The sequence below is a fragment of the Stenella coeruleoalba genome (genome assembly GCF_951394435.1).
Source record: "Stenella coeruleoalba genome assembly, chromosome: 2".
NCBI lineage: Eukaryota > Metazoa > Chordata > Mammalia > Artiodactyla > Delphinidae > Stenella > Stenella coeruleoalba.
This window is the reverse complement of record NC_137147.1, coordinates 11427405-11454177: the sequence shown is the minus strand read 5'-3', so window position 1 is coordinate 11454177 and position 26773 is coordinate 11427405. Positions and strand designations below refer to the sequence as shown.

General features: G+C 50.8%; 1 protein-coding gene across 8 annotated transcripts in view; it reads left to right on the top strand.

Annotated features, from left to right (window-relative positions):
- SLC24A4 (solute carrier family 24 member 4) overlaps nt 1–26773 on the top strand; it is a 181445-nt gene that overhangs the window by 133915 nt on the left and 20757 nt on the right. For 6 of the 8 annotated variants that reach the window (XM_079912851.1, XM_079912850.1, XM_079912848.1 and 3 more), the window contains 3 exons: nt 609–751; nt 5273–5442; nt 7441–7633. In XM_079912851.1, coding sequence (XP_079768977.1) covers nt 609–751; nt 5273–5442; nt 7441–7633 — 506 coding nt within the window. The remainder of the gene's footprint in view (nt 1–608; nt 752–5272; nt 5443–7440; nt 7634–26773) is intronic. The other 2 variants (XM_079912852.1, XM_079912849.1) reach the window with 1 other exon arrangement.

The following is a 26773-nucleotide window of genomic DNA, read 5'->3' as shown; positions in this document are numbered from 1 at the left end:
ACCTCCGCAGGTAATTAAAAAGGAAAACACCACTGAGGTTTACGACGCTCTGAATCCCCCGTTGACCTAAAACGTTTATAATGTTTTATAAAAATGGGTGATAAGCTGTCAAACTGCAAGAGAATGGTCCTTAAACCATCTCCTCTCTGAGTGCCTTGCAGTGGGGCCACCAGCCTGGGGTCTGGGATGGAGTCTGTTCTCGGTGTGGGCAGCAGTGCTGGCTGGGATGGTACAGGGAAAGGCCCCCAGGCAGCGCACGGGAGCAAGGCCAGGCCTGGGAACACCTGCTTCGAGCCTGTTCCGAGGCTGGGCTGAACTTCTTTTGTCAGGACAGGTTTATAGCGCGCAGAGGTAGGCGTCAGTCATTTTCTCGGGCTGAAGGTCTCCTATGGCCCCAGGAGGCCCACTCGGGAGGAGCAGGCCCCCTGCGAGCGCACATCATCCCAAGGTTGTGGTCAGGAGCCTCTGTCAGCTGGGTTGAGAAGCCTCAGCCCCCCACCAGCTCCCCCAGGGCCATGCTCACTGCAGGTGCACAGGGGAAGGAGGTGGGGGAGGGCCCTGCCCAGCCGATCCCGCAGCTCTGACCTCCCGCCTTAACTGACTTGCAGGTACAATGTGAAGATGCAGGCCTTTTTCACAGTCAAACAAAAGACCATTGCAAATGGCAACACGGTCAGCAGTGAGCTGGAGGATGGTAATGATTACTGTGGTAGTAGCTCTGATGACCCTTCCATGCCATTGCTGGGGCCAGGTAAGGCTGAGCAGACAGGAGCGGGCAAGCCATGTCGTTGAAAGTACTCTCCCCTTCTCTTCCGTGCACACACGCTCCCTCTGAATTGTCCCTCTTCCCCGTGGCCATGGGACCCTGAATGAGGAGGGGGCGTCATTTAGGAGGTGTGGCTCAGGTGGGCGTTTACTTAGCTGGGAGAAGGATGAATCAAGGGTCCGCAGTCACATCCTTGGGGATCGCCCCAAGCCTCCCGAGGCAGTCTCAAGCCCTGCTTGGCTTTCCTGAAATGCAGTGAATTACATCTCTGACCCATGTCAAAGGCCAGTGACAGGAAGCTGAGGACTTGGGAAGGCAGAGCAGGCTCCGTCTCCCTGTGGTTTCTCAAATGCCAGGCCCAGTTCTGGAGAGCTCTGTTCTAGAGAGACCACTGGCTCCTTGCCGAGATGAACAGCAAGGCTGGGAAGGGTGCCGCGGAGCTTCGAGGACTTCCAGACCCACCCCCGAGAGCCCTGGTGGGAGCCTCTTCCCCTGGGGACGGTGGTCTGGTCTCCTCAGCTTCTCTTTGGCCCCTTGTCCGGGGGTTCTGGGCCTCCGGAGCCAGCCCGTGTCTGTCAGGTTCCCCAAATGTCTGGGCCCGACCAGCTCCTGACTTGGAAACCTTGTCCTCAGCTCTTAATCCAGCCAGGTACCAGGTGACTCCATCTGTGGGGACAGCTGCCAGGAAGGCGAGAGAGTTCACACTCTTTCCCATCCAAGACCTGTGTTAAGTCCTGAATAGATTCTTGGAGTTAAGATCTGGAAAAAAACAGCTTAAGCTGACATTGTTGAGTTCCACCCACAGTGTTGCTAGAGGCTCCTTTAACCAGGAGAGAGCCCCTTGGACCAGCTACCCGAGGAGTATTTCTCCTTTGTTCCTCATGGCCTTGGGCAAGTCACCCCCTCTTTCAGGTAACTTTAATTCCTTTGTGGTGTCACTGATGTCTCAGAGCGGACTGTTGGCCAGTGTCTGGGACACGTGGAGGCCGAAATCTATATTCCGAGGCCCTCTCCCCAGCCTCCACCCTGGGGTGGGTCAGGGTAGGAGCTCCCCCCATGTGCGCTCTGGGCAAGCATGCCCTGTCCCGTCCCAGGTAACCCCCAGTAGGGAGGCACCTGTCGTGGGTGCTGAGTGAGGGGTGGATTTCTCCACGTGGAAGGAGGGAGGCTGGTGGGGAGAGGGTGTGAGTGCGGTCGAGGCTACAGCCTGGCTGCCGAGGCCTACAGGCGGGCGGGGTGAGGAAGGAGGCCTGCAGAGGGCGGGGCTGTGCCGTGTGTCCTGTTTCTCCAGCAGAGCGGGCGGCCCCGGTCTCAGAAGGGGAGGGAACAGCGTGGCTGCTGGTCTGGATTTTAGCTCCACGGACACCGCGGCGCATCCCCACCCACAGTTTCCTAAGACAGAGGCTGCTCCTGGCCGCCCTCGTCCAGGGAGATCAGTGCTCCTGGGGTCCTCTGGACCTCCATGGCAAGAAGAGAGATTCCACGTGCGGAGTCGTTCAGGCCAGTGGGAAGTAGCCGCACCCTCAGGTGCCAGCCCCGGGAGCTACCTGCCACCCCTGTGGCTGACGGAAGAGGCCCGTCCCCAGTGCCACGGGGCAGGGACGTGAGCCACTTCCTCTTCCACGTTGATCCCAGCTGCCCCAAGGCCACAGCCCGTGCAGGGCCTTTCCAGGCGCTCCCTGGTGGCCTGTCTCCCTCACTTTTGTACCCACGACAGTAGGATTTCCCACAAGTTTATTGCTTTTCCCCAAATTTCGAAGCCCAGGGCAGTTTCTAAAAAATTGGAAGATTAGCCACAGGATTGCCCCCAGGCACAGGGAAAGGTGCGAAGATAGGTCTCCCTCCAGCTCTTATCAGGGCGAATGCGCTTAGATAAAGGCCAAGGAGGAAAAGATTTGGGGGGTTGGGGGATGCAGGCCTGGAACTGGAGAGGTGGGAAACCCAGAGATACAGCCCCAGTTGGTGGATGCCCCTTCCCTCCCAGAGGGCCGTGTGCAGGGCGCTGTCCCCTAGAAGCAGACAGACTGACAGGGGCAGGAAGAAGGAGCGCCTGTACCATCCCGGGGGATGGGGAGGGGCCTGAGGAGACCGGGGCTTCGGGACTTTGCCTTTTCTCACGATGCTGCCACAGAATGTTTCCAACTAGGAGCTTCTCTCCCCTGGTCCTCAGCCTTCAGGCAGGTCGTGTAAACTACCCCATCCAGGGTTGTCAAAGGTTGCTGGCTACTAAATTATTTCAGGAAGACACGTACACGCACACCCCTGGCTTTGCTGGTATCAGCTTTGGTATTTCCCCATATATGTAAAATCAAACATTTTTAACGCAGCCTCTTGACAGGAGAGGACACACTGCCTTTTTACCCTCACTTCTGTTAAATACCTTTATGTACTTAAATGTTCTTAAAGGTCCTACAGTTCAGCTCACCAAGTCAGCTGGAGCCAGTTTTCTCTCGAGGGGAATAGCATCCTCCAACTTTGTTCTGCGTACAGTTGTTTGGGGTTTTTTCTCCCTACAAGTTTTACACGTTTTTTACATCACACTTCAGTTCAGCTCAAGAAAGCAGAACACGGTACACCAAGAAAAGGTGACGAGCGCAAAGGCGGGAAGGCACGCCTTCGTGTCCTGTCACGGCTGGGGGTCTGGCCTCTCCTTGTTGGCTGTCAGGTGGCCTTGACCACGACCTGACAACCAAGGCCATCTTGATCACTGGCTGGGCTCACTCTGGGTCCTTTCCAAGCTGCCCTGGCCCTAGACACAACTTTGGCTTGGAGCAGGGAGAGAGGGAAGGATACCTGGCCTTAGGCTGAACTGCCGGAGAAACATGCTGTACCTGGTTGGGTTCCCTGCTGGGCCGGCGCCCTTGGCTTGGACATATCACCCTGTGCTGCCACTTGGTGGGCGGTGCCAGGACGAGGTGCCTGAGGAGTCAGGTATCATGGCTCTTCCCTCCTCCTGAGCTCGTCTGTTCCCCCAGGTGGTGCCCACGGTAGGGCTGGTTCTACCCACGGAGCCTGCGGCTGTTCTGCTGGTTCCCCCCTCCCTCTGAGGTGCAGGCTGCAGAGGAGGGAAGGAGTCCAGCTTTCCTGAAGCAGGGCGGGGCAGCAGGCACGGGGGCTCCCCGATCCTCAAAGTGGGACCGAGCCAGGAGAGGGGGCCCTCCAGAAGGCCAGAGGCCCCGAGCATCGAAGCCCCTCTACTAACACCCTCCTTCACATAACCAACCCCCTGGCGTCTGGGCCACTATCGAGAATGCTGTCCCAGACTCCCCGGTGTCCACCGCACGCTAATCACCTCTGGCAATCTCTGTTGGCCTTTGTCTCCTTAACTCTTCTCCTCTTCTAAATTGTAAGTAATCTGCTTTCATCCAAGCCGTAACACATGCATTTACAAAACAAAATCCGAGTCCAGCGCACGCCTTGTTGGAGGTTAGTGTCTGTCTCCGAAAAAATGCATGGTCCTCCTGGCTTTGGTTCTAACCACACGCCTCCTGTCTGCTGAGCCTTGCTGCCTCTTTGGTGAGGGTGTGTGTGGCTGGTGTGCATTTGTTCGTGTTTGTGCCATTAACTCCTGCTTAGGTTTGCTCTCGACTACTCCTGGTTACCCTGTTATCCAGGAAGGACACTCACCGGGAGCCGGTGACCAGTGGAGAGGGATGGGCATATCCGCCTTGATAGCCCCTTGGAGGGGAAAGCCCCCTGCTTCTGTGTGCTGTGTTCCGGAGTGCTTCTGTTTCTGGACCCTCTGGGGCTCTGGAATTAAATGTCAGACCCCCCAGGACTCGAGCTTGGAGCATGTTTGGGAAGGCGGCAGGGCAGGTCTGGGCACTGGGGAGATTTGTTCTTCGGCCTCATGAGGGGAAGCAAAGGGTCAGAGAGAGTGGCCTCCCTGCTGGAGGGTGCTGGTTTTACTGGAGACACTGGGCTCGGCCAGCAGCTCTCCGTGCACCCTCCGCAAGCAGGCTTCTCCTGGGTCTCAGCTGCCTCGCCCAGGGCGTGTGAGCCAGGTCTTTGACCTCACTGCCTACCTCATGGAGAACAAATTTGCAAGCATCCTTCTGTGCCAGGTGGAGATGGTTCCTCTAAGACAGAGCAGGTGGCCTCATGGGAAGTTTAAGGCCGGTGCTGTCTGGTGCCTCCCAGCATTTTCCATCCCAGGGGGCCCTTGTCAATTTGTAAAGTTTTGTCTGAGCCTCTGTAAACAGCAGGAAAGAAAGATCCTCTCAGAGTCAGGGGTGAGAGGTGGCAGGAATCCTGTCCACTTTGTAGGCGGGCTGCCCTGTGAGGCTTAGATGAGGAACTGAAAGACCCTTGCAATTCGCCAAGACTGGGCCCCAGAAGAGAGGGGCATCGATTGGCGGAGGGGCTGGCGGTGGAGATGGGGGAGTGGTCCTGTAACAGGGGGACTTTGGGGCTCTGTCCAGTGCTTGCAGGCGGTTCAGACCCAGTGGCCCACTTGACTAAGGGGACGAGCTGTCAGCGCTAATCATGGCTTTGTGCTCAATATAGTGAAGGAGGAGCCGCAGTACAGCAAAAACCCAGTGGTGATGGTGGATGAGGTCATGAGCTCCAGCCCTCCCAAGTTCACCTTCCCAGAAGCAGGCTTACGCGTAATGATCACCAATAAGTTTGGGCCCAGGACTCGTCTGCGCATGGCCAGCAGGATCATAATTAACGAGGTGAGTTTTCTTCAAGGACCATGAGACCGTGAGAGCGAGTGGCCTCGGATGGGTTCTGGCAGTATGAGGAGGCCCTGGCTTGTCAGCACACTTTCTGGTGTTGGGCCTGGGGTGTCCTGTGCCAGGCTGGCATTTATCACCGCACCTGTTGAAGGAAGGAAGCCCAAACCTCACGCACAGGCAGCAAATGGTCTTATCGGGAAGGATTTTAAGGCAGGTAGCAATCAAATACCATGCCTGCCATGTTCTGCTAAGTATCTTGTCAAGTACTAGAGTAAAACTAATTGGAGAAAGGCTAGTCTGAAGTACGGATTGTTTATTTTAACTGTCATTCAGGGCAAAAAAAGAATGAATACACACCTGTTCTCTATGAGTAGAGCAACTCTAGAAGGAAACTGAGAAACCTATAGAAACCTTCTGGTTTGTCTCTCTCAGCATGTGGATCCGTCACCTCCTTCGTGTTGTAACCTATGCCTCTTTTTTTTTTTTTTTTTTTGCGGTTCGCGGGCCTCTCACTGTTGTGGCCTCTCCCGTTGCGGAGCACAGGCTCCAGACGCGCAGGCTCAGCGGCCATGGCTCACGGGCCCAGCCGCTCCGCGGCATGTGGGGTCTTCCCGGACCGGGTCACAAACCCGTGTCCCCTGCATCGGCAGGCGGACTCTCAACCACTGCGCCACCAGGGAAGCCCCATAAATATTTTTAATGGGAGCCAGACAAAGATGAGCTGTGCAAAGGCAAACAGATTCTTGGGAGCATGGAAACCTGTTGATTTCTTGAAATGTGGCCTCTACGTTTCCCTGGTTTCGTAGAAACCCACAGACTTGGCGAGCAAAGTCAGCTTCTGCTTGGGTAGAAAGGAGGCAGACTTGGTCAGTAGCTGCAAGGAGATGGGGGAGGGAAGGGGACAGTTCGGTTCAGAGCACACCCATTTCACGTGGCAAAAGACTTAGACAGCAGAGGCCTTCCGAATGGCCACTAACCCAATCAGGATGCTCAACATCATTCGTTGTTAGGGAAATGCAGATTAAAACCACCATTAGATACCACCGCCCATCCACCAGAATGGCTAAAATGAAAAGGATTGACAGTGTCAAACGTTGACCAGGATGGGAAGCAACTGAAATTGTAATCCGTTGCTGGTGTGAGTGTAAAATGGTTCAACTTGCACCTACCTTATGACCTAGCAACCCCACTCCTAGATAAATACCCAGGAGAAATGAGCGCATATGTCCACAAAAAGATGTGTACACAAATGTTCATGGCATTCTTCATGATAACCAAAAAGGAGAAATAACCTAAATGCCCATCAACAAGCAAAGGATATGTTGTGTGTTATTCACAGGATGGACTACTATACAGCCCTGAAAAGTATCAGGTGACTGCTGTGTGCAGCAACATGGGTGAACCTCACAGATACTCAGTTGAGTGAGAGAAGCCAGACATAAAATAATATGTACTCTTTGAATCCATTTGTAGGAAGCTCAAGTTCAGGAAGAACTAATTGACGTTTATAAAAGTCAGAATGACGTTACCTTGGTTACCCCTGGAGAGAGGGGACCCTAAAGGAGTCTTTGGAGGGGCTGGAAATGTTCTATATCTTGATGTGAACCATCATTGGGCTGTTGGACACATAATATAAATGCACTTTTTGTGTGGAAAAAAAATTTTTTTAAACGATGCAAAGTCTCTCCTGTGTGACTGTCTTCAGGTGGTTTATGACCATCTACTGGGCGGATGCAGAATGATCGCTGTCATCCAGTGACATGGGATGGGTTGTCAGGTTGGCGCTAAGAAGAGGAGGCCCAGGGCTCTGACTGATACCCTCGCTGGTATTGGTCCAAGTGGAAATGAGCAGACTTAGCTGGATTCCAAAGTCCCTGGGCCATTTTTCAGGCAAACCCATCTCCAGGGGCGTCGTTCTCGAAACCCTTAAGGGCCGCCACATGGGCGACACTTTGTCACACGCCTGGGTGTCTGTCTTGCGTCCTCTCCGCACAGAGGCAGAGGCTGATCAGCTCGGCAAACGGTGTGAGCAGCAAGCCACTTCAGAACGGGAGGCACGAGAGCATCGAGAACGGGAACGTTCCTGTGGAAAACCCTGCAGAGCTGCAACAGGAGCGGGAGCAGCCGCCGCCACCCCCAGAGCCAGAGCTGGTCGAGGCTGCTTTCCTGTCCCCCTTCTCCATGCCCGGTGAGTTCGGGGGGGGGCTCCCGGGCTACACTGCTGGGGGCTCCAAGGGTCCAACCCCGGGTCTTCAGGATGGAGAGTTGGACCCATGAGGGCGGGGGAGGCTGGTGGGAAGGGTGGGCATTAAGTCACTCGGCGAACACCTCCTAAGTGCTGAACTGTGGGTTAGAGCTGCACTGGGATGCAGGCACAGCCCAGGGCTGGGGAGCCTGTGTGCCAGACGGCCGGCCAGATGGAGACCTGGGAAGTGCCAGTAGCCCCTAGTGACTGCACTCAAATGCCCAGGGCATCGAGGCTTTCCCATGCAGTAAGAGAAACAGCCATGTGTGTTACTTTTATGGGCATGCTCAGACTCTCCAGCCCCTCCAGCACGGGCAGGCTGTTTTGCCCATGCGTTGTATATTTGCTGGGACAGGATATTCTGAGGCCATAAATGACCTTTAGACAGTTACACCTTATCTATTTGATGACATCTCCTACCTATAAGTAAGTCAGAACAGGCGTGACTCTGCCCCCAGCCCTGAGCATCCTCCCATCTCATTGGACGGGCCCAGTGTCATCTGACTGCCAGCTCCGTGCTGACCTCACCTCTGCTGCATCCACACTGGCCTCCTCACTGTCCTTCCCAGAACAGTAGCAGGTGTGCTCCTGCCCCAGGACCTTTGCACTTGCCTTTGCTGGAATGCGCTTTCCCCAGTTATCTATATGGCACCTTTCCTCACCTTCTTCGGGTCTCTGCAGAAACGTCACCTTCTCAGTGTGGCCTTCCCTGACCACCCTAATTTAAGTATTTTATCTATTTGGTTATCTTGTGTCTCCCCGGCTAAGATATCAGCTCCGTGCTGGCCGAGATCTTTGTCTGTTTCATTCACTGTATCCCCAGTGCCCAAGCCCGACACGTAGTAGGTGCTTAGTAGATATTCATCAAATGAATGAATTCAGGAGTTCGTGCGCGAGAGGATCCCCAGACACACCCAGTCTGTCTTCATCTTTAACCAAACTCCTCTGCAGTCCACGATGGGAAATGAAGGCCTGAACTCTTTGGCCTCATCTCAGAGGTTTTTTCTTGGTGTCCTGCCATCCTGAGAGGCAGCAGAATTCCAAATTTTCAAGTCCAGAACTTGATATTTTTCTGAAAAGAATTCTGTTTTTAACATCAGGCTTACAGACCGCACCTGATTTGGGACATGGCTTGGGGGGGTAGAGGGGAGAGGCTGCCCCAGCCCCTCGTCCCCATCTTTGTGGGGACACTCCTGCTTCCCCAATAGATGGTGTGGGCCCTCCTGGACTGGGCTACTCTGCCCCATGCTTCATCTGGAAAATATAGGTTCTATTTGCAGTCACAGGGCTTCCTCGGAGTTTCTGGATTAGAGTCTCCAGAGCGTGCTGAGCACAGCTCCCCGGGGGCTCTTCTCCAAATTCAGGGCCTGGTTCCCAAACCCAGATAGTCCAAGGACTGGAACGTGGCCTGGGAATCTGCATTTTCAAACCTTCTCACGGGGATTCCTGGGGCCTAGGCCAGGTTAGGAATTGCTGCTCCTGGTCAGCACCTCCCAGCCTTCTTTCACATTAAGGGAAGACCCAGAAAGTGGAATGTATTTCCCCCACTGAGGTCACAGAGGGGCCCAGCCCAGGGGTTGGGTCCTCCCCAGGGCTCCCTCTGCTGACCAGAGGGCTGAGGGATCTGTATCTCGGCCTGCCTCTAAGACATCCCTGGCACGTCGGCCCACGTCGGCCCACCTTCCGGAACACTCTGTGGGAGCAAAGGTCATGCTCAGCCAGCTAGTCTGGTGGGCTAAAGGTCGAACTGTCTTTGGGTGGGAGCTTGGCCCCTGGGACTGGGGCTGGGACACTGAGGGAGGGAGGGGTGGTCTTCTCCAGGTCCTGGAAACCTGTATCAGATCATCCGTTTAGATATGCAGGAAAAAGAAGCTTTCTGTGGGGCGGAATCCTGGGAGGGAGGTGTGTCCACCCAGAGGAGAGCCTGCTCCAGGGCTGATGGACCAGGACGGGCCTGCCCCACCTAGCATTTCTTACTTCTGTGGTCCTGAGAGGTCCGGACACAGTCCCCTGGGTACTGCACGTAGCCTCGAGCCGTCACATCACCAGCCAAGTCCACGTGGGGCTGAGAACAGGGGCTGTAATCACCAGTGGGGTTTCAGTTCCTCAGGACCTGGACGCCAGATGCCAGGGAGGCCTGGAGTATGGCCACAGAGAGGGAGATGCATCCATTGTCCAGGAAACAGCCTACCTTGCTGGGGAGTCGGACTGAGAAGGGGCTACTATTCGGGGTGTTCTGTTCTCCAGCCCCAGGAGGCGGATGCAATCCCCATTTTACAGACATGCGGCCCGACGGGGTCACCGTCCCCACCACCCTGTACTGCCGGTTCGTCTGGATCCTGGTCCTGATGCTGCTCATAGACCAGGGCTCTGCAGGAAAGCAGGGAAGGGACACGCCCTTTTTGGTAGCTGCTATTCTATAAAGTGAGGCAGCCCCATGTCAGGGCAACTCATCTTTCCATTTCCTTGAAAGCTTGAGTTTGGCAGGACTTTGTGGGGTGGCCCCAGAGCCAACTACCTCCTCCCCTTGTCCTGCTGCCAGGATCTGATGCTCCTTAGAGAAGTGGCTTATGGGAAATCGGGTCTAGCTCCCTGCAGGGACTCTGGGCAGGTCACCTCCCGGGGCGGGCGGCGGTGCTTATAGTGCTGCTCTCTTGCAAAGGCCAGGACCAGGTCCCTGCCCCCATGAGCCCTTCCCCAGGGAGCTCTGCCCTTCCTGGTGGGCAGGGGCTTCCTGTTGAAGTTGGTTCCACATTCCTCTTCAAGCCAAGGGCTCCAGGATGTTCCCCTGGGCCGGCCCGCAGCAGAACCAAGTGCTGTGAGCTTCCGCCCAGCGCTTGCCTCTCCTCGCCCTCAGGAACGGGCCGGGGCTTCCTGTGTCCCTGCGGAAAGCTCCCTTTGTGTCCCTGCGGAAGTGTTTCCAGGTGTTGCCCTGGGAAACCACAAGTGACTTCCTCTCCACCTCCTCCTCCCCCCTCAGCGTGAGGAGCAGGGGTGGGAACAGAGTCGTGTGGCTGCCGCCCGTTTAGGTGTGTACGGCAGCCGAGGGAAATCGAGGCTGGTGTGGACAGAGGCTTACAGGAATTTAGAGCCCGTGGATGGGACACAGCCCTGTGAGAAATTCCGAGTATCCAGCCCTCCGTCCACCCGCTCGCCCTCCTCATCTTTTCAGCTCATCTCCGGTTGTGGCATCACAATCATCTGGGGCTGTAGGGAGGCCCTGAGGGGCTTTCGGGGTGGATGGAGCTCATGTTCTCCTAAACTGGACCCCAGGAAGGAAGCATGGGGCCAGGGAAGGGGTAAGGGGGTGGGGCACTGGGAAGAGGGCAGAATCCGTCCCTCTGGTCAGCTTGGAACCAGCGTGGCTGCAGGTGTCAAGGAGTGACGCCAGGCCGTCTGGTGTGCAGCTCTTCTGCATGGTCGGGGACAGGCTGGGAGGCAGGCTCTGGAGTCCAGAAGTCCCGGGTTCGAATTCCGGTTCTACCACTCACCAGCGCCCTGGCCCCGGGCAAGCTGCTTCATCTCCTAAACCTCAGTTCCTCATCCACAAAATGGGCCGATGGTCTCTGTAAATAAAATAAGTAAGTAAGATAGAGCTTTAGACACTGCCTCTGTGCACTGTGTGACACATGGGTGCTCAGTAAATGTTCATCTGGGTCACAGTGCTTTAGTCTCATGGTTTCTCTTATACCCAGCTTCGCATGCCCTCCCCTGCTTGGACCATAAGCGATGTTCTAGAAAGGTCACAGGTGCCAGAATCCCTGGAGGCCTGGTGCTGTGCTCATCCCCAGGGTCAGGGAGAGGGAATTAGTCTCTGCTAGGTGCCTCCTATGTGCTGGGCCCTGGGTTTCAGGCACTTTGCAGACAAGAGGATTTTTTAAAAATTATTTATTTATTTATTCATTTATTTAATTTTTGGCTGCATTAGGTCTTAGCTGCTGCACGCGGGTTTTCTCTAGTTGCTGAGAGCAGGAGCTACTCTTCATTGCGGTGCGCAGGCTTCTCATTGCAGTGGCTTCTCTTGTTGCGGAGCACGGGCTCTAGGCGCGTGGGCTTCAGTAGTTGTGGCATGTGGGCTCCGTAGTTGTGGCTCGCGGGCTCTAGAGCGCAGGCTCAGTAGTTGTGGCGCACGGACTTAGTTGCTCCACGTCACGTGGGATCTTCCCGGACCAGGGCTCAAACCCGTGTCCCCTGTACTGGCAGGTGGATTCTTAACCACTGTGCCACCAGGGAAGCCCCAAGGGGATTGTTTTAGTCGGTAAATATTTGGGTACCAGACTGTTGTGGGCCTTGGGGTCCAGGTGGGAACAGGACAGCCATGGAGCCTGCCCTCTGGGACCTTGCTGGGTAAATCTGAGCAGATAATTTCGTGGTCCACTTTATGTAGCATCTCCTGCCCTTACCACACAGCTGAAGGGTAGGTGAGGTGGAAACGCCAGCCGCGGCCCCCCGGGCTCTGCCCACCCACATGAGGCGTCACTGGGCTTGTGAACCAGAGCCAGGGGCACCCAGCCCCAGCCTGCATCTGGTGCCCACCAGGTCTGATGCTGGATTTATATCGACACCGGGCGCAGCCATGCTGTTCCCACTCTGAGCCACAGAGGCTGGTAATCGGGCCTCCTGGGCCAGCTGTTTGTTATGGGAGAGGAAAAGGAGAAGGAGCTCTTCCTCCCGTGGAAACTGTGGGCTGCGGCCCAGGCACTACCCTGCAGTGGCCGGCCGGTGACCCTGAGCCCCAGCCCGGCTGGGGAAAGCCCTTAGTACAGGCTGTTTGTGGCTGACGTACAGTCTGAGACGTCCTCCTGCCCTGTGGGCCACACCCTTGCCCTCCAACTGGACTCCTCCTGCCCCCATAAGGGTAAAGAAATCACATCTTGTGTTCTGGGATGCTGGCGCCTGCGTCCATTATTATAGTGACCACATCTAATTGGGGACTTGCTGTATGTCCGGCGTTGAGTGAAAAATAGGTAATTCTTACAGGGCTCTTACGGGGCTTCTGTGTGCCATGCCCTGCTCTAAGAGCTTTACATGTATTCCTCATTTAATCCTCACGACAACACGTGAGGTGGGGACGATGGGCATCTCCATCTTATGGAGAAGGAAAGGGAAGCACAGAGAGGTTAAGTGACTTTCCCACAGTCACCCAGCTACCAAGTGGAGAGCAGGTTTCCGAACTGGGCAGCCCTGACTAACTACTGCCTCTTTGTACTGTGTACTTACATTCAGTCCTCGCAGCTGCCTTGTGAGGGAGGCATTATCATTATCCCCATTTTACAGAGAGGAAAACTGAGGCTCGGAGAGGCTGTGGGACTTCCCAAGTCACACAACCATCATGTGGGGAACCACCCTTCCACCCTGTGCCCCTTGAGCTAGGAACGCCATCCCGAGCCAGTCTACTTGGGAGCGGAAGCCCAGGCCCTGGGAGGTTCTTGAACGGTAACAGGCAGTAAAGCTTATTATTGAGCACTTGCAGTGAGCCAGGCAGGGTGCTTCACGCAGATGAACTCACTGAGTCCTCAGGACAACCCTGGAAGGTGGGTACTGTTATTATCCCCATTTCCCAAGTGAAGAAACTGAGGCTCAGAGAGGTTTAGTTGCCCAAGATCACACAGGAGGAAGGGGCAGAGCCAGGATTTGCACACTGACATTCTGACCCCAGATGTGCTGAAGGGACAGCACTGTAGCCCAACCAGGGGATTCTTCCAACTCCTTCCTTTGGAGCCCGTGAGAAAATGCTTGCCTCCACCTGGGGTGTCTTCTAGCTTCTGCACAGGTGCCAAAGAACTTGAGTCTGTGTTGAGCAAACCATGTTGAACTGAGTTGAATTATGGGCCTTTGGGACCTGGCATGCGTTCTTCAGGCCTCGGATGGCACAGCTAAACCTTTTCTTCCTTTAGCAGCATAAAACTCGGTGCAAGCCATCTGAAGGTTTCGGGAAGCTTCCAGGGCTTCTTCTCCCCACCCCAGCCCCATCTTCTACATAGCACTGACAGAGCCGTGCTGACGGGGAAGAGAGAGGTCTGCTTAGTCTCTCTGAACCCAGTAAGGGATACTGCAGAAATGGAGCTCTAGAAAACTCTGGGCCCTATCCTTTCCTCTTAGCTGCTCGGCACATCTGGGAACACAGTGGAGAAGCTGCTGGTGCCGTGGGCTCATGTACATGTGAAATTCCGCACGCGGTTCCCGTCTGCTCCAGGCCGCCAGAGACACACGGCACTTTATGGTGGAAATGATCTTGTTTTTGCCTTGGCCGCGGGGGCCACCAGAGAGACAATCTACCACACGTTCGGTAGATTGTCCCGTAAGTCAAGGTCAGGATTTCAGAGAAGTGCCCTTGTCAGCCACTGTGGAGCGCTGAGGTGTCAGTTCACACCTAGTTAGAACAGACACTGGCTGAGCACTGTTATTTTTTAATATAACAGCTTTATTGGAGTGTAATTTACTTACCCTAATGTTCATACCTTTGAAGTATAGAGTTGAGTGGTTTTTAGTCTACTCACAAAGTTGTGTACCCATCATCACCCCCGTCGGTTTTCTTTAGCACCCAAAAGGAGCCCCCTACCTATTAGCAGTTATTCTCCATCCTTCCCCCATCTCCTGGCAAATGCTACTACTCTACTTTGTCTCTCTGTATTTATCTATTCTGGACATTTTATATAAATGGAATCATCCAATAAGTGGCCTTTTGTGTCTGCCTTCTTAGCGTGATGTTTTCAAGGTTCATCCACGTTGTGGCATGTGTCAGTCCTTCATTCCTTTTTATGGCTGAGTAATATTCCATTGTATGGATGTACCACATTTCTCCATTCATCAGTGGATGGACATTTGTATTATTTTCCCTTTCTGGTGATGAGTGGTTTATACAAATAGCTACTAAAGCATAATAGGGAAAGGGGGGGTCTGTTTCTATCTTTTAATCTAAATGAAAGCGGTTTTCCTCTGAATTCTCTGTGGTTAACAACAAATGGTCTCTGAATACTAGAGTTAAAAGGGATTTTGGGAATTTTAGACCTTCTTATATTCCAAAGCAGGAAACTGAGGGGAAGGGGCTTGCCCAAGGGGCGGTCTTGACCAGACAGAGCTGGGCATCTGGACCACCTGCCCTAGAATCTGCTCTGTGATGACCCTGCAGCCAGGCCCGTGCAGTGCAAGCTGGGAAGTGAAGGGGCCCAGGACCCACCATGCACCAGGTATGTGCTGGGGTCCTGAGGTCACACAAGCTCCCTTTGAGATAGAAGGAGACCTTCCCCCCCCCCATAAGGATATAGGGGTGTGTTATGGATCCCACGAGCAGGGAAACAGCTGGACTCCCCCAGGGGCCGGACTCGGGACCTCCGTGAGTGTTGCGGCTCTTGTCTTCATTTCTCCACACCTGCCTGTCTCGTTCTGCTCTTTGGCTGCAGACCGGCTTTTCTCAAATTCACTGTCAGTGCACACGGCAGATCGTGGCCTCCCACTGGCCCCAGACTGACTCCTGACAGGTCCTTCTTCCCTAACTTGGTTCACTGGTGTTGCATCTGAATTCCAGAGTCCCGAGAGGGAGAGAAAATGCTACAGTCCCAGAGGTCAGGGGTTCACCCCTGGTCAGAAGCCGTGCTCGCCAACACGGCTTTGGTGGCCCCCGGGAGGGTGGGCTAGAGGGAAGGAGGGCTGAGCCCACGTGCCTGCACCCCTTGTAGGTGTCTATGACAAGTAACTCCAGCTTCATCAGGACATGATGAATGGAACTCATCTCAGATGCAGGAGAAATTGATAGACGTAGGTCCCTTATGCAGTGGTGGGAAGGACGCTTCTGGCTGGGCACCAGCGGTGACTCCCACTGAACCGCTGCCACCACGCCAGGATTGGGGAGGTGGGGAGCTGGGATGCACCCAAATGTTCAAGAACTCACCGTCAGAACTGTGACCCGGGGACCATGAGGCCGCTGCCGCAGCTGATCTCTAGCGCCCCAGCACCACGCAGTGGACACGGGGCTGCCGGTACAGCCTGAGGGACCATCTCTGATTCCCACTCAGCTAGCACCTGGGCACGGACATGCTACTGCAGCAGGACTAACATCCCCAGAGCCCTGCTTAACAGTGGTGCATCTAAAGCGGCAGAAAGGCAGCCCGGCCCCACCTCAACTCTGCTTTTCAAAGGGACCCAATCTGAGTCCAGAACTTCAGCTGCAAGGGAGTCTGGGAAACGCCTCTGCAGACGCAGTAGGAGGAAGTTGGCCTGGGGAATGCTGAGGACCCACTCAGCGTGTCCACCCCCGTGGGAGCTGCAGCGAAGCGTGGAGAGAAGCAGTACAGCCAATCTTAGCTGATGACTTACGCCAGAGCAGCTCTAGCGAGGGACTCGTGTGGCTTCCAACCTCCTAGTGAAACAGAGGAGGGGACAGGGCCCCGACCTGTAGCTTCATGGAGCCCCAGCCCCGCACTGTGCTTCACACCTTATATTTGGTGCTTAGCTTCTGCACACAGCCCTGCTGGGTGGCTCGTGTGGTTCCCGTTTCCCGGGGGAGGAAATGGGGGCTCAGGAAGCTGCACACAGGTGAGTAGGGGCCACGGGCAGGGCTGGTACCGCAGGCCTGCCTGACCCCCGAAGTGCCGTCCTCGGCCTGGTCCCAGTGTCGCCTTTGGCCAAGAGGGCCCGCAAGCTGGAGCACCTGCGCTGGAGTGCAGGGGGCAGCCAGCTGTTGGGTCTGCGTGGTTTGTAAGCACCGGGAGCCCACAGCCCGGCCCTGAATGTTTGCTGGATGTTTAAAGCGAGCGTGCCTGCCAGCGCGAGGACCAGCAAGCGTTCTTCACTTCGTTGGTGTTCGTGGGACCAGCGGCCTCTGTTTCACCCTCCCCGGGGCCTCCAGATTCAAGGTGCGGCCTTCAGAGGCGGGACAATGAGCTCTGTGCTTTTTGCCTTTTTTTAGTCTCCCCACAGATCCTTGGAGTGGGTGAGGCGGGGCAGTTACCACCTCACAGACGAGGACAAAAGGAGGCTCAGAGAGGGTGAGGGTCCACCTGCTGCCACACAGTTGCGAGTGACAGAGGATGAAACAGCTCTCTTTGGCCCCAAGCCTTGGGATTCCTGAGGTGGAGTGCAAAGCTGGCCATAGCTTGGGATCATCGTTAGAATCAGGGAGTCGACGAACCGACCCCAGCTCTGGGACGCACTTACATCCAGTCCCAGAGCTGGACATGATAGGGGCTGTGGACACGTATGCGGAGCTGGGGTAAGGGTCCCTGGGAGCTGCACCAACCGAGGGAACTCTGGGCCCGGCTTCTCTGTTGACTGGGAGGTCCTGGTCTGTTTGTCTGACCTGTCCCCCTCTCCTGTGTGGGAGGATGCTTCTTGGGGAAGCACGAACAGGGTTCCGGAGGCTGAACCGTGTTATCCGAGTGTGCGGTGTGAGGGGGAGACTGGGCCAAGGGCGCGTCCCTGGGGAAGGGCTCTCTCAGCCCCCGCAAGCTCTCCAGGTCCCTGCACTGAGCTGCCAGGGCGTCTATTACTGGGCCTTTGGTCCCTGTGCACTCAGCCCTGACTGCCCACATCTCCGTGTCAGCCCTCAGCGGGGCCTGCCTTGCTGAAGCCTGTTTCCTCTCACATGCTCCCTTTCAGTCTTCTCCTTCCTCCCCAGCCTCAGCCTGGCAGCTCGGTTTGGTTACAGCCCTGACTTGTCTGCTTCCCATGGGGCCCCTCCTTGCCCCTCTAATGCCTTCAGGGTCAAAAGGCATCCTCCAGGACTCAGGACAGTGTAATTAGGAGGCTTTGGTTTTGGACTTCTGGGTCTGCCACTTCCTAGCTGTGTGACCTTGGGCTAGATGGCTTACTTCTCTGAACCTGTTTTAGTCTTCATAAAACCACCCAACCCAGTGCTTGAGTAGCAGATACTCAGTAACTGGAAGTTAATTAACCATTAATATCAACAAAAGCTACACTTTGGTGCTTGCTCTGCACCAGGCGTTGTGCTAAATGTATCTCCCATGTTGGCTCACTTCAGTCTCACAAGAGCACTGAGAGGTAGACAGTGAGCACAATGAAACTGTTGTTATCCCCATTTTGCAGGTTAGAAAACTGAGATACACAGAGGCTAAATATTTTTCCAAGGTCACCCAGGTAGAATATGCCAGAGCTGGTATTTGAAGCTGGCAATCTAGCTACCATTAACCCTGGGGCTTCTGTGCCCCTCAAAGACCAATCAATTTAATGGTAGGTCTAAATTTAAGGATAAAACAGAAGTCTATTAAAAGTAACTAAAAATTATTGATCCTAAAGTTCATTAACCCCTAAGGAATAAGAAAACTTTAATGATTCCCCTTCTTAAGAGGATTTTTCTGTTTCGATCACAGCCATGAGCTAAAAGTATAAAGCTCTATGCTGACAGTCGACACCTCTGTCAGCCAGTGGGTAGTAGAAGGACTTCCACAGGCTTTGAAATCACAGGACTCAGAGGGCAGGCGAGCAGTATAGTACAGAGGACCCAGGATTAAACTCTAAAGACCTGCATTCAAGTCCAGGTACTACCTCTCACTTTGTGATGTTTACGTCACTGAATTTCACCAAACCTTAGCTTACTTACCTGTGAAATGGGGAGATATGAAAAATAGAGTGTTGATATGGAAAATAGAGTATTTGTGAAAACCACCTCCGAGATGTGTGAGGCACAGCACAAATGTTGAATAATGATGAGGGGTCTGTTCATTAATCCAGCCTTGACAACGCTCCACCTTCACCTGCATCCCCTTGCCTCCCCACAAGGGCCAGACTAGAGGCCATTGGCTGGGAAAGCAGGGTCTATTTGTGACTCTGCCACTAATTTTCTGTGAGATTTGGGCAGTTCATTAATCTTCATGCATCTTGGTTTTCTTCTTTATAAACAGTTAAGCAAGTGAGATTTATCTCAGGAATGCAAAGCTGATTCAACACTTGAAGAACAATTAATGTAACACACTGTATTTTTAGACTAAAGGGTGAAAACCACATGATCATCTCAACAGACACAAAAAAGCATCTGTCAAAATCCAACACCCTTTCTTGATTTAAAAAAAAAAAAAAACACTCAACAAACTAGGAATAGAAGCAGGTTTCCTCAATCTGCTAAAGGGCATCTCCAAAAAAACCCAAAGCTAACGTCATACTTAATGGTGAAAGACTGAAGACTTTTCCCCCTAAGATCAGGAACAAGACAAAGATGTCACTCTTTCCTCTTCTATTAAACATTGCGCTAGAGGTTCTGTCCAGGGTAAATAGGCAAGGAAAAATAAAACGCATTCAATTTGGAAAGGAAGAAGTAAAGCTGTACTCACAGATGACATGATCTTATATATAGAAAATCCTAAGAAATCCACCCCAAAACCCCCACAACCCTATAAGAGTTAATAAACTTGCAGAATACAAGGTCAGTATACAAAATCCAATTGTATTTCTATACATTAACAATCTGAAGATGAAATTAAAATTTCATTTACAATGCCATCAGAAACAACAAAATACTTAGGGATAAATTTAACAAAGGTAGAACAAGATTTGTACACTGAAAACTATAAAATATTATTGAAAGAAATTAAGGAAGATTAAATAAATGGAAAGGCATCCTGAGTTCATGGGTTGGAAGACTTAAAATTTTTAAGATGCCAGTAGTCCTCAAGTTCATCTACAGATTCCATGCAATCTTTATCAAAATCCAAGCTAGCTTTTTTTTGCAGAAATTGACAAGCTGATTCTAAAATTCATATGGAAATGCAGGGGACCCAGAATAGCCAAAACAATCTTGAACAAAGTTGAAGGACTTCCTGATTTCAAAACTTATTATGAAGATATAATAATCAAGACTGCCTGGTACTGGCATGAGATAGAAATATATATCAATGGACTAGAATTGAGAGTCCAGAAATACACCCATACGTTTAAGGTCAGTAATTCTGCATAAGGGTGCCAAGACAAGTCAGTGGGGGAAAAACAGTCTTTTCAACAAATGGTGGGCTTCCCTGGTGGCGCAGTGGTTGAGAGTCCGCCTGCCGATGCAGGGGACACGGGTTCGTGCCCCGGTCCGGGAAGATCCCACATGCCGCGGAGCGGCTGGGCTCGTGAGCCATGGCCGCTGAGCCTGCACGTCCGGAGCCTGTGCTCCGCAATGGGAGGGGCCACAGCAGTGAGAGGCCCGCGTACCGCAAAAAAAAAAAAAAAAAAAAAATGGCGCTAGGAAAATTAGATAGCCACATTTTAAAAAAGAAGTTGGATCCCTAATTCACACCATATACAAAAGTTAACATGAAACAGACTTAAATGTAGTAGCTCAATATATGAAACTCTTAGAAGAAAACATAGGTACGTATTTGTGACCTTGGATTAGACCATGCTTTCTTAAATATATCGAAAGCATAAGTAGCCAAAAAATAAAATTAAAAAAAAACACTTCATCAAAATTAAAAACTTCTGTGACTTCTAGGACACTATGAAGAAAGTGAAAAAACAACTCCTGGAATGGGAGGAGACATTTATAAATTATATTTCTGATAAAGATCTAGTATCTAGAATATATACAGAACTCTTAGAACTCAGCAATATAAATGGGCAAGGCGTCTGAGTCAACAATTCGCCAAAGAAGGTTTACAAGCAGCCAGTAAGTCCATGAAGGATGCTCAACATTACTATCAGTCATCAGGGGAATGCAAATCAAAACCACAGTGAGATGCCACTAACCACTCACTAGAATGGCTATAGTAAAAGACATCCCTAAAGGGTTGGCAAAGATGTGGATATATTGGAAGCCTCGTATACTGCTGGTGGGAATGTAAAATGGTAAAGCCTCTTGGAAACCAGGCTAGCAGGTCCTCAGAGAGTTAAACATAGAGTTACTATATGGTGCATCAATTCTACTCCTGGTGAGATACTCAAGAGAAATGAAAACATATGTCCACACAAAAACTTGTCCACGCATGTTCATAGCAGCGTTATTCATAGTGGCTAAAAAATAGAAATAATCCAAATATCCAAGTGACGAACAGATTAAACAAAATACAGTCTATTCGTATAATGGAATATTATTTGGCCATAAAAGGGAATGAGATACTCCTTCATGCTACATCATTAATGAACTTTGAAAACATTATGCTAAGGGAAAGAAGCCAGCCACAAAAGGCCGCGTGTTGATTCCACGTATATAGAATGTCCCGAATAGGCAAACTACAGTGATTGGCAGAGCGTGAGGGGAGGGGGAATGGGGAGTACTGCTAAAAGGGAGGGGGGTTTCTTTTCAGGGTCCTGAAAATCATCTGGAATTATGTAGTGATGGTTACACAGTTTTCTAATATACCAAAACCCACCTAATCGTACACTTTAAAAGGGGTGAATTTTATGATATTTTAATTATCTCAGTTTTTACATGGAGTTAATCTAGAATGGTGGTTCTCAAAGGGGCGAGACAAGCAGCATCAGCATCTTAATTATCTCAGTTTTTTTTTATTTTTTTAAATTTATGTTTGGCTGCGTTGGATCTTCGTTGCTGTGCGCGGGCTTTCTCTAGTTTCGGCGAGCGGGGGCTACTCTTCATTGCGGTGCGCGGCCTCCTCACTGCAGTGGCTTCTCTTGTTGCAGAGCACGGGCTCTAGGCACGCGGGCTTCAGTAGTTGTGGTTCACGGGCTTCAGTCGTTGTGGCACACGGACTTAGTTGCTCCGCGGCATGTGGGATCTTCCCGGACCAGGGCTTGAACCTGTGTCCCCTGCATTGGCAGACGGATTCTTAACCACTGCGCCACCAGGGAAGCCCTGTCTCTGTTTTTAAATGGAGTTAATCTAGAATAGTGGTTCTCAAAGGGGCAAGACAAGCAGCGTGAGCAGCGTCTGGGAACTTGTTAACAAATGCAAATTCTTGACCACCCCCCTCCGCCCCCCCCCCACCCCCAGCCCAGTTCCAGAGCTGCCAAATCATTAGCTCCAGGGGATTCTGAGTTATACTCAAGCTCGAGAACACTAGTCTTGGACCTATGCTCTTTAGATCATGTAAACACTCCTAGTTCCAGGGTCCATGAATATCTACATCATCTGGTGACACACACATCCCCACGTACCACAGGTTAACCACTCTAGGTAGTTAACTATCCAAATTATTTTGTTTGAAGTTTTTCATTAGCAGCTGCATCTGTTCTTATGTTTTTCCCTCCAGTATGATTAGCCATCTGTTTTGTTAGAGTTCATTTTAAAGATTTTTTTTCACATAATTAAATTGTAATTTCCTACTTCAAAAAAGAAATCTGAGAGTGGAAGAAACACCAGCAGCCCTTCTTTCATGCTTACATTTGCACATCAGTTGGCATCCACAGGGAGCATCTCTCAGCTGTCCCTGACATTGCACTTGAAGGGATGGCAGTTGGAAGGGGGGCTGGAGGGGCTCCTGGTGGTGTCAGAGGAGAGTGTCCCTCAGGATAGACATTGTCCTGTAGCCCCCCAAACTCTATCGCTTCACCTATTAATTAGTCCAGACTCTTAATGTTAGAGAAATCCAACTGAGGCTGGTTTAAGCCAAAGGGCCCGTAGTGGCAGATTCACTGAGAGAATCTACTTTCAGGCAAAGCTCAACATGGGGCTCAAATGGTTACAGGACCCTGGGACATCTCTCAGCAAGGTTTTCCCTGTATTGGCTTCACCCTCTGGCAGCTTGCCAAGGTGACCACCAGCCATCTAGGCTTACCTCCCATCGGATTAACCAGTGGCGCCTCTGGCTGGGTTAAGGATTGCATTCGGCTGCATGTAACAGAAAATTCATGTGACAAAGCCTTCACCTCAAAGGATTTATTTTTATCACATAAGAAGTCCTGAGATGAGGGAGTCTCGTAGCTCTGTCATACCATTGGTGTCCCATTTCTGTTCTTCCATCCTTAGCAGGTGACTTCTGTCTTCAAGGTTGCCAAGTGGCTCCTGTGGCTTGTATGTTCATGTTCCAGGCAGGAACAAGGAGGAAGGACACAGGGCAGGAGACACGTGTCACTAAGCCTGTCTCTTCTTATCAGGAAGATAGTCACCTACCACGTAGACATCTCCTTATATCTCATTGTCCAGAACTGTCCATGGCCACTCCTACCTGCCAGGAAGCCTAGGAAATTAAGGTTTTTAGCTAGGAACCTACTGTCCAAAGCAAAATAGGTTCTGTTAGTAAGGTGGAAGGGATAATAGATATTACAGACAGTGATTCCCGGCAGAATCCACACGTGGGTCTCTAAATGGGTTATCCATCCAACCCCAAACCCATGTAAACCACTCAATGGCAAGGGTTGTTGATTTGTCCACTGGTGGATTCTCAGTACCTAGAATAGTGCCTGGCACTGAGAATGAACACACTGAGTAGCCAAGCTGGACTCAACACACCCACCCATAGAGCTAGGAAGTAGAGTCAGCCCTCCAAACCACATGGCTGATGTGGAATGGAGGGTTCGTTCCCTAAGGGAACATTAGCATGCTGTTACCAGGAGTGGGGCGTGGATGCTAGGCAGATAAGAGCAACGAATGCCCTGCCCAACCCAGCATTGCTCGGGCTAGCCAATTCTTAGAGATAGCCAGCTACCCATCCAGAAGTACACTTTTCATATGCAGACTACCCCTTCCGGAGCTCAGCACTCTGAATCGCTGGCCTCTGTCTGGCTCTCGCACTCCAGGAGGTACTAGTTCTTTGCCCTGATCACTGCAGGGTCAGTACCAGACGACTGGAGACAGCCCCTGTCCCCCAGAGCCCGCTGAAACTGTTCAAACCAGCCAGTCCTAGGCCTGCTCACCCTGCCTTGCATTTGCTCGTGGAAACCACAATAAGTATTTCGGTGTCTGGTGTCTTACGGTGCCTCATTAAACAATGGAGACGCTGAAGACAGGTGGAAGGTGTGGGTGGGGTGGGGCACAGCATGACCACTGTGAAAGTTTTCCACACTTGGAGCATGACACACAGTAATAAATATCTTACACACGCACACAGATATCTATAAAAAGGAAACAGAAGTCTTCAGAATAGTATTTAACTCGTTTACCGTAACTCTAATACTTTTTTTTTTTCCTTTTTAAGGAAATGCTAGTTGCCACCCACTTAATTGATTTCACAGTCCGCTAATGGGTCTCATCTAACAGTTGGAAGACACAGCCATAGAGCAGGTCTGATGGAGCACTGTTTCTTAGGAAACAGTGGTGGGCCATGAGGCTTGCCAGCCGGGTGGGACCAGATCAGGGCAGATGTCCCAACCGGATTCAAAACCCATGCTAGACAAACAGACAAGCATCAGCTTCAATTTGGCGTCTGTGAAAATAAATTATCCTTCTGCTGTGGCATTTGTATATATCTACAAAGGCGCTCCTGAGCATGTAAGTGTCCAGGGTTACAATTCCTCAAAGTGGATTTTTCCCTTACACACAGTGTTTTAGGTCAATTCTGGAGATGCCCTAGGCCTTCCCTGGCGGCCTGGATGAATTGGGATGTGGGCTGAAATTTTGGACAGACTAATCAGGTAGGAAAACTTTCTGCTGTTTGTGCAAGGATTACAAGGTGCAGAAAGGTATATGTAGAGGAAGACCTGGGAAGACAGCTGTTTTTCTAGATGTAGCATCTAGGATGAACACGTGAATGGATTTGCTGATTTCTAGCTAACCATATTCTCCTGATTCGTTATTATAAACAGGCTGGGTTGTTTTTTTTTCTTAGCAAATATGTTCTTAGTGACAGAAAGATTCAAGCACAGATTTACAGAGCTAAAACTGCTACTGCCAGCCTACTTTGCAATTTTTTTATTGAGCTGTAATTTATAAACCATAAAATTCATACTAATAAAGTATACAGTTCAATGTTTTTCAGTATGTTCACAAAGTTGTGCAACATCACCATATAATTTCAGAAAACTTTCATTACCCGGAAAAGAAACTTCATACCCCTGAGCAATCGCTCCCCCACATTCTCCACCTCCGCCAGCCCCTGGCAACCACCAGTCTACTTTCTGTCTCTATGGATTTGCCTCGTCAGGACATTTCATATAAATGGAGTCATATAATATGTGACCTTTTGTGTCTGGCTTCTTTCATTTTGCACAGTGTTTTCTAGGTTCATCCATGTAGCATGTATCAATACTTCATTCCTTTTTATGAGTGAAAATTCCATTGTGTTTCTATAACTACATTTTGTTTATCCATTTATAACTTGATGGATATTTAGGTCGTTTCCACTTTGGGGCTATTATGAATAACGCTGCTATGAACACTTGAGTACAGGTTTTTGTGGGACATATTGAGGAATTGCCAAACTAATTTCCGAGAGCCCGGACCATTTTACATTTCCACCAGCAGGGTATAAGGGTGCCTATACTCCCACATCTTCACCAATACTTGTTATTATTTATCTTTTTGATTATCGTTATAATTGTGGGTCTGAAGTAGTTTTGATTTGCATTATCCTAATGACTAAAGATGATGAGCAGCTTTTCACACGCTCGTTGGCCATTTGTGTATTTTCTTTGGAGAACCGTCTATTCAAATCCTTTGCCCATTTTTATTTTTCTTTTTAATTTTTAACTTTTATTTTTTTTGGCTGCACCATGAGGCTTGTGGGATCTTAGTTCCCCAACCAGGGATCGAACCTGGGTCCCTGGCAGTGAAAGTGCCAAGTCCTGACCATCAGGGAGTTCCCCCTTTGCCCAGTTTTAAAATTGGGATTTTTTTTTTTTATTTGTTGAGTTATGAGTTCTTTATATATTCTTTTTTTAAAATTTATTTAATTTATTTATTTTGGGCTGTGTTGGGTCTTCGTTGCTGCGCGGGGGCTTTCTCTAGTTGCGGCGAATGGGGGCTACTCTACGTTGTGGTGCACGGGCTTTTCACTGCAGTGGCTTCTCTTGTTGCGGAGCACGGGGTCTAGGCATATGGGCTTCAGTAGTTGTGGCACGTGGGCTCAGTAGGTGTGGCTCGTGGGTTCTAGAACACAGGCTCAGTAGCTGTGGCACACGGTCTTAGTTGCTCCGTGGCATGTGGGATCTTCCTGGACCGGGACTGGAACCCGTGTCCCCTGAATTGGCAGGCGGATTCTTAACCACTGTGCCACCAGGGAAGTCCTCTTTATATATTCTGAACACTAGATATTTTGAGTTAATTTTTGTATATGGTATGAGGTAGGGGTCAAATTTCATTCTTTTGCATATCTGTATACAGTTGTCCCAACACAATTTGCTAAAAAAATTACTATTTCCCTATTGAATTGTTTTGACACTGTTGTTAAATATCAATTCACCTTAAATGTATGGGTTTATTTCTGGACTGTAAATTCTGTTTCATTGTTCTATATATCCTTAGGCCAGTAGCACACACTCTTTTTTTTTTTTTTTTTTGGAATTTTTTTTTATTTTTTTATTTTTTATTTTATTTTATTTTATTTTATTTTATTTTATTTTATTTTTTAACATCTTCATTGGGACACACTCTTGATTACTGTAGCTCTGTAAGTAAGTTTTAAATTCAGAGCATGTAAGTTTTCCAACTTCATTATTTTTTCAAGATTGGTTTGGCTGTTCTGGGTCTCTTGTATTGCCATATGAATATTAGAATTAGCTTGTCAGTTTCTGCAAAAACGTCAGCTGGGATTTTAGTAGGGATTGCATTGAATCTGTAGATCAGTTTGGAGAGTATTATTTCCATCTTAACTATATATATATATATATATATTTTTTGCGGGGGGGGGCGGTGGTACACGGGCCTCTCACTGTTGTGGCCTCTCCCGTTGCGGAGCACAGGCTCCGGACGCACAGGCTCAGCAGCCATGGCTCACGGGCCCAGCCGCTCCGCGGCATGTGGGATCCTCCCGGACCGGGGCACGAACCCGTGTCCCCTGCATTGGCAGGCGGACTCTCAACCACTGCGCCACCAGGGAAGCCCCATCTTAACAATATTAAGTCTTTCAATCCATGTACAAGATGTCTTTCCATTTATTTAAGTCTTCTTTAATTTCCTTCAGCAATGTTTGTTAGTTTTCAGTATACTAATCTTCTGTTGTATTTATTCCTATGTAACCTATGTATTTTTTTCTTTTTGATGCTATTGTAAATGGAAATCGTTTTCTTAATTTCATGTTTTTGATGTTCATTGTT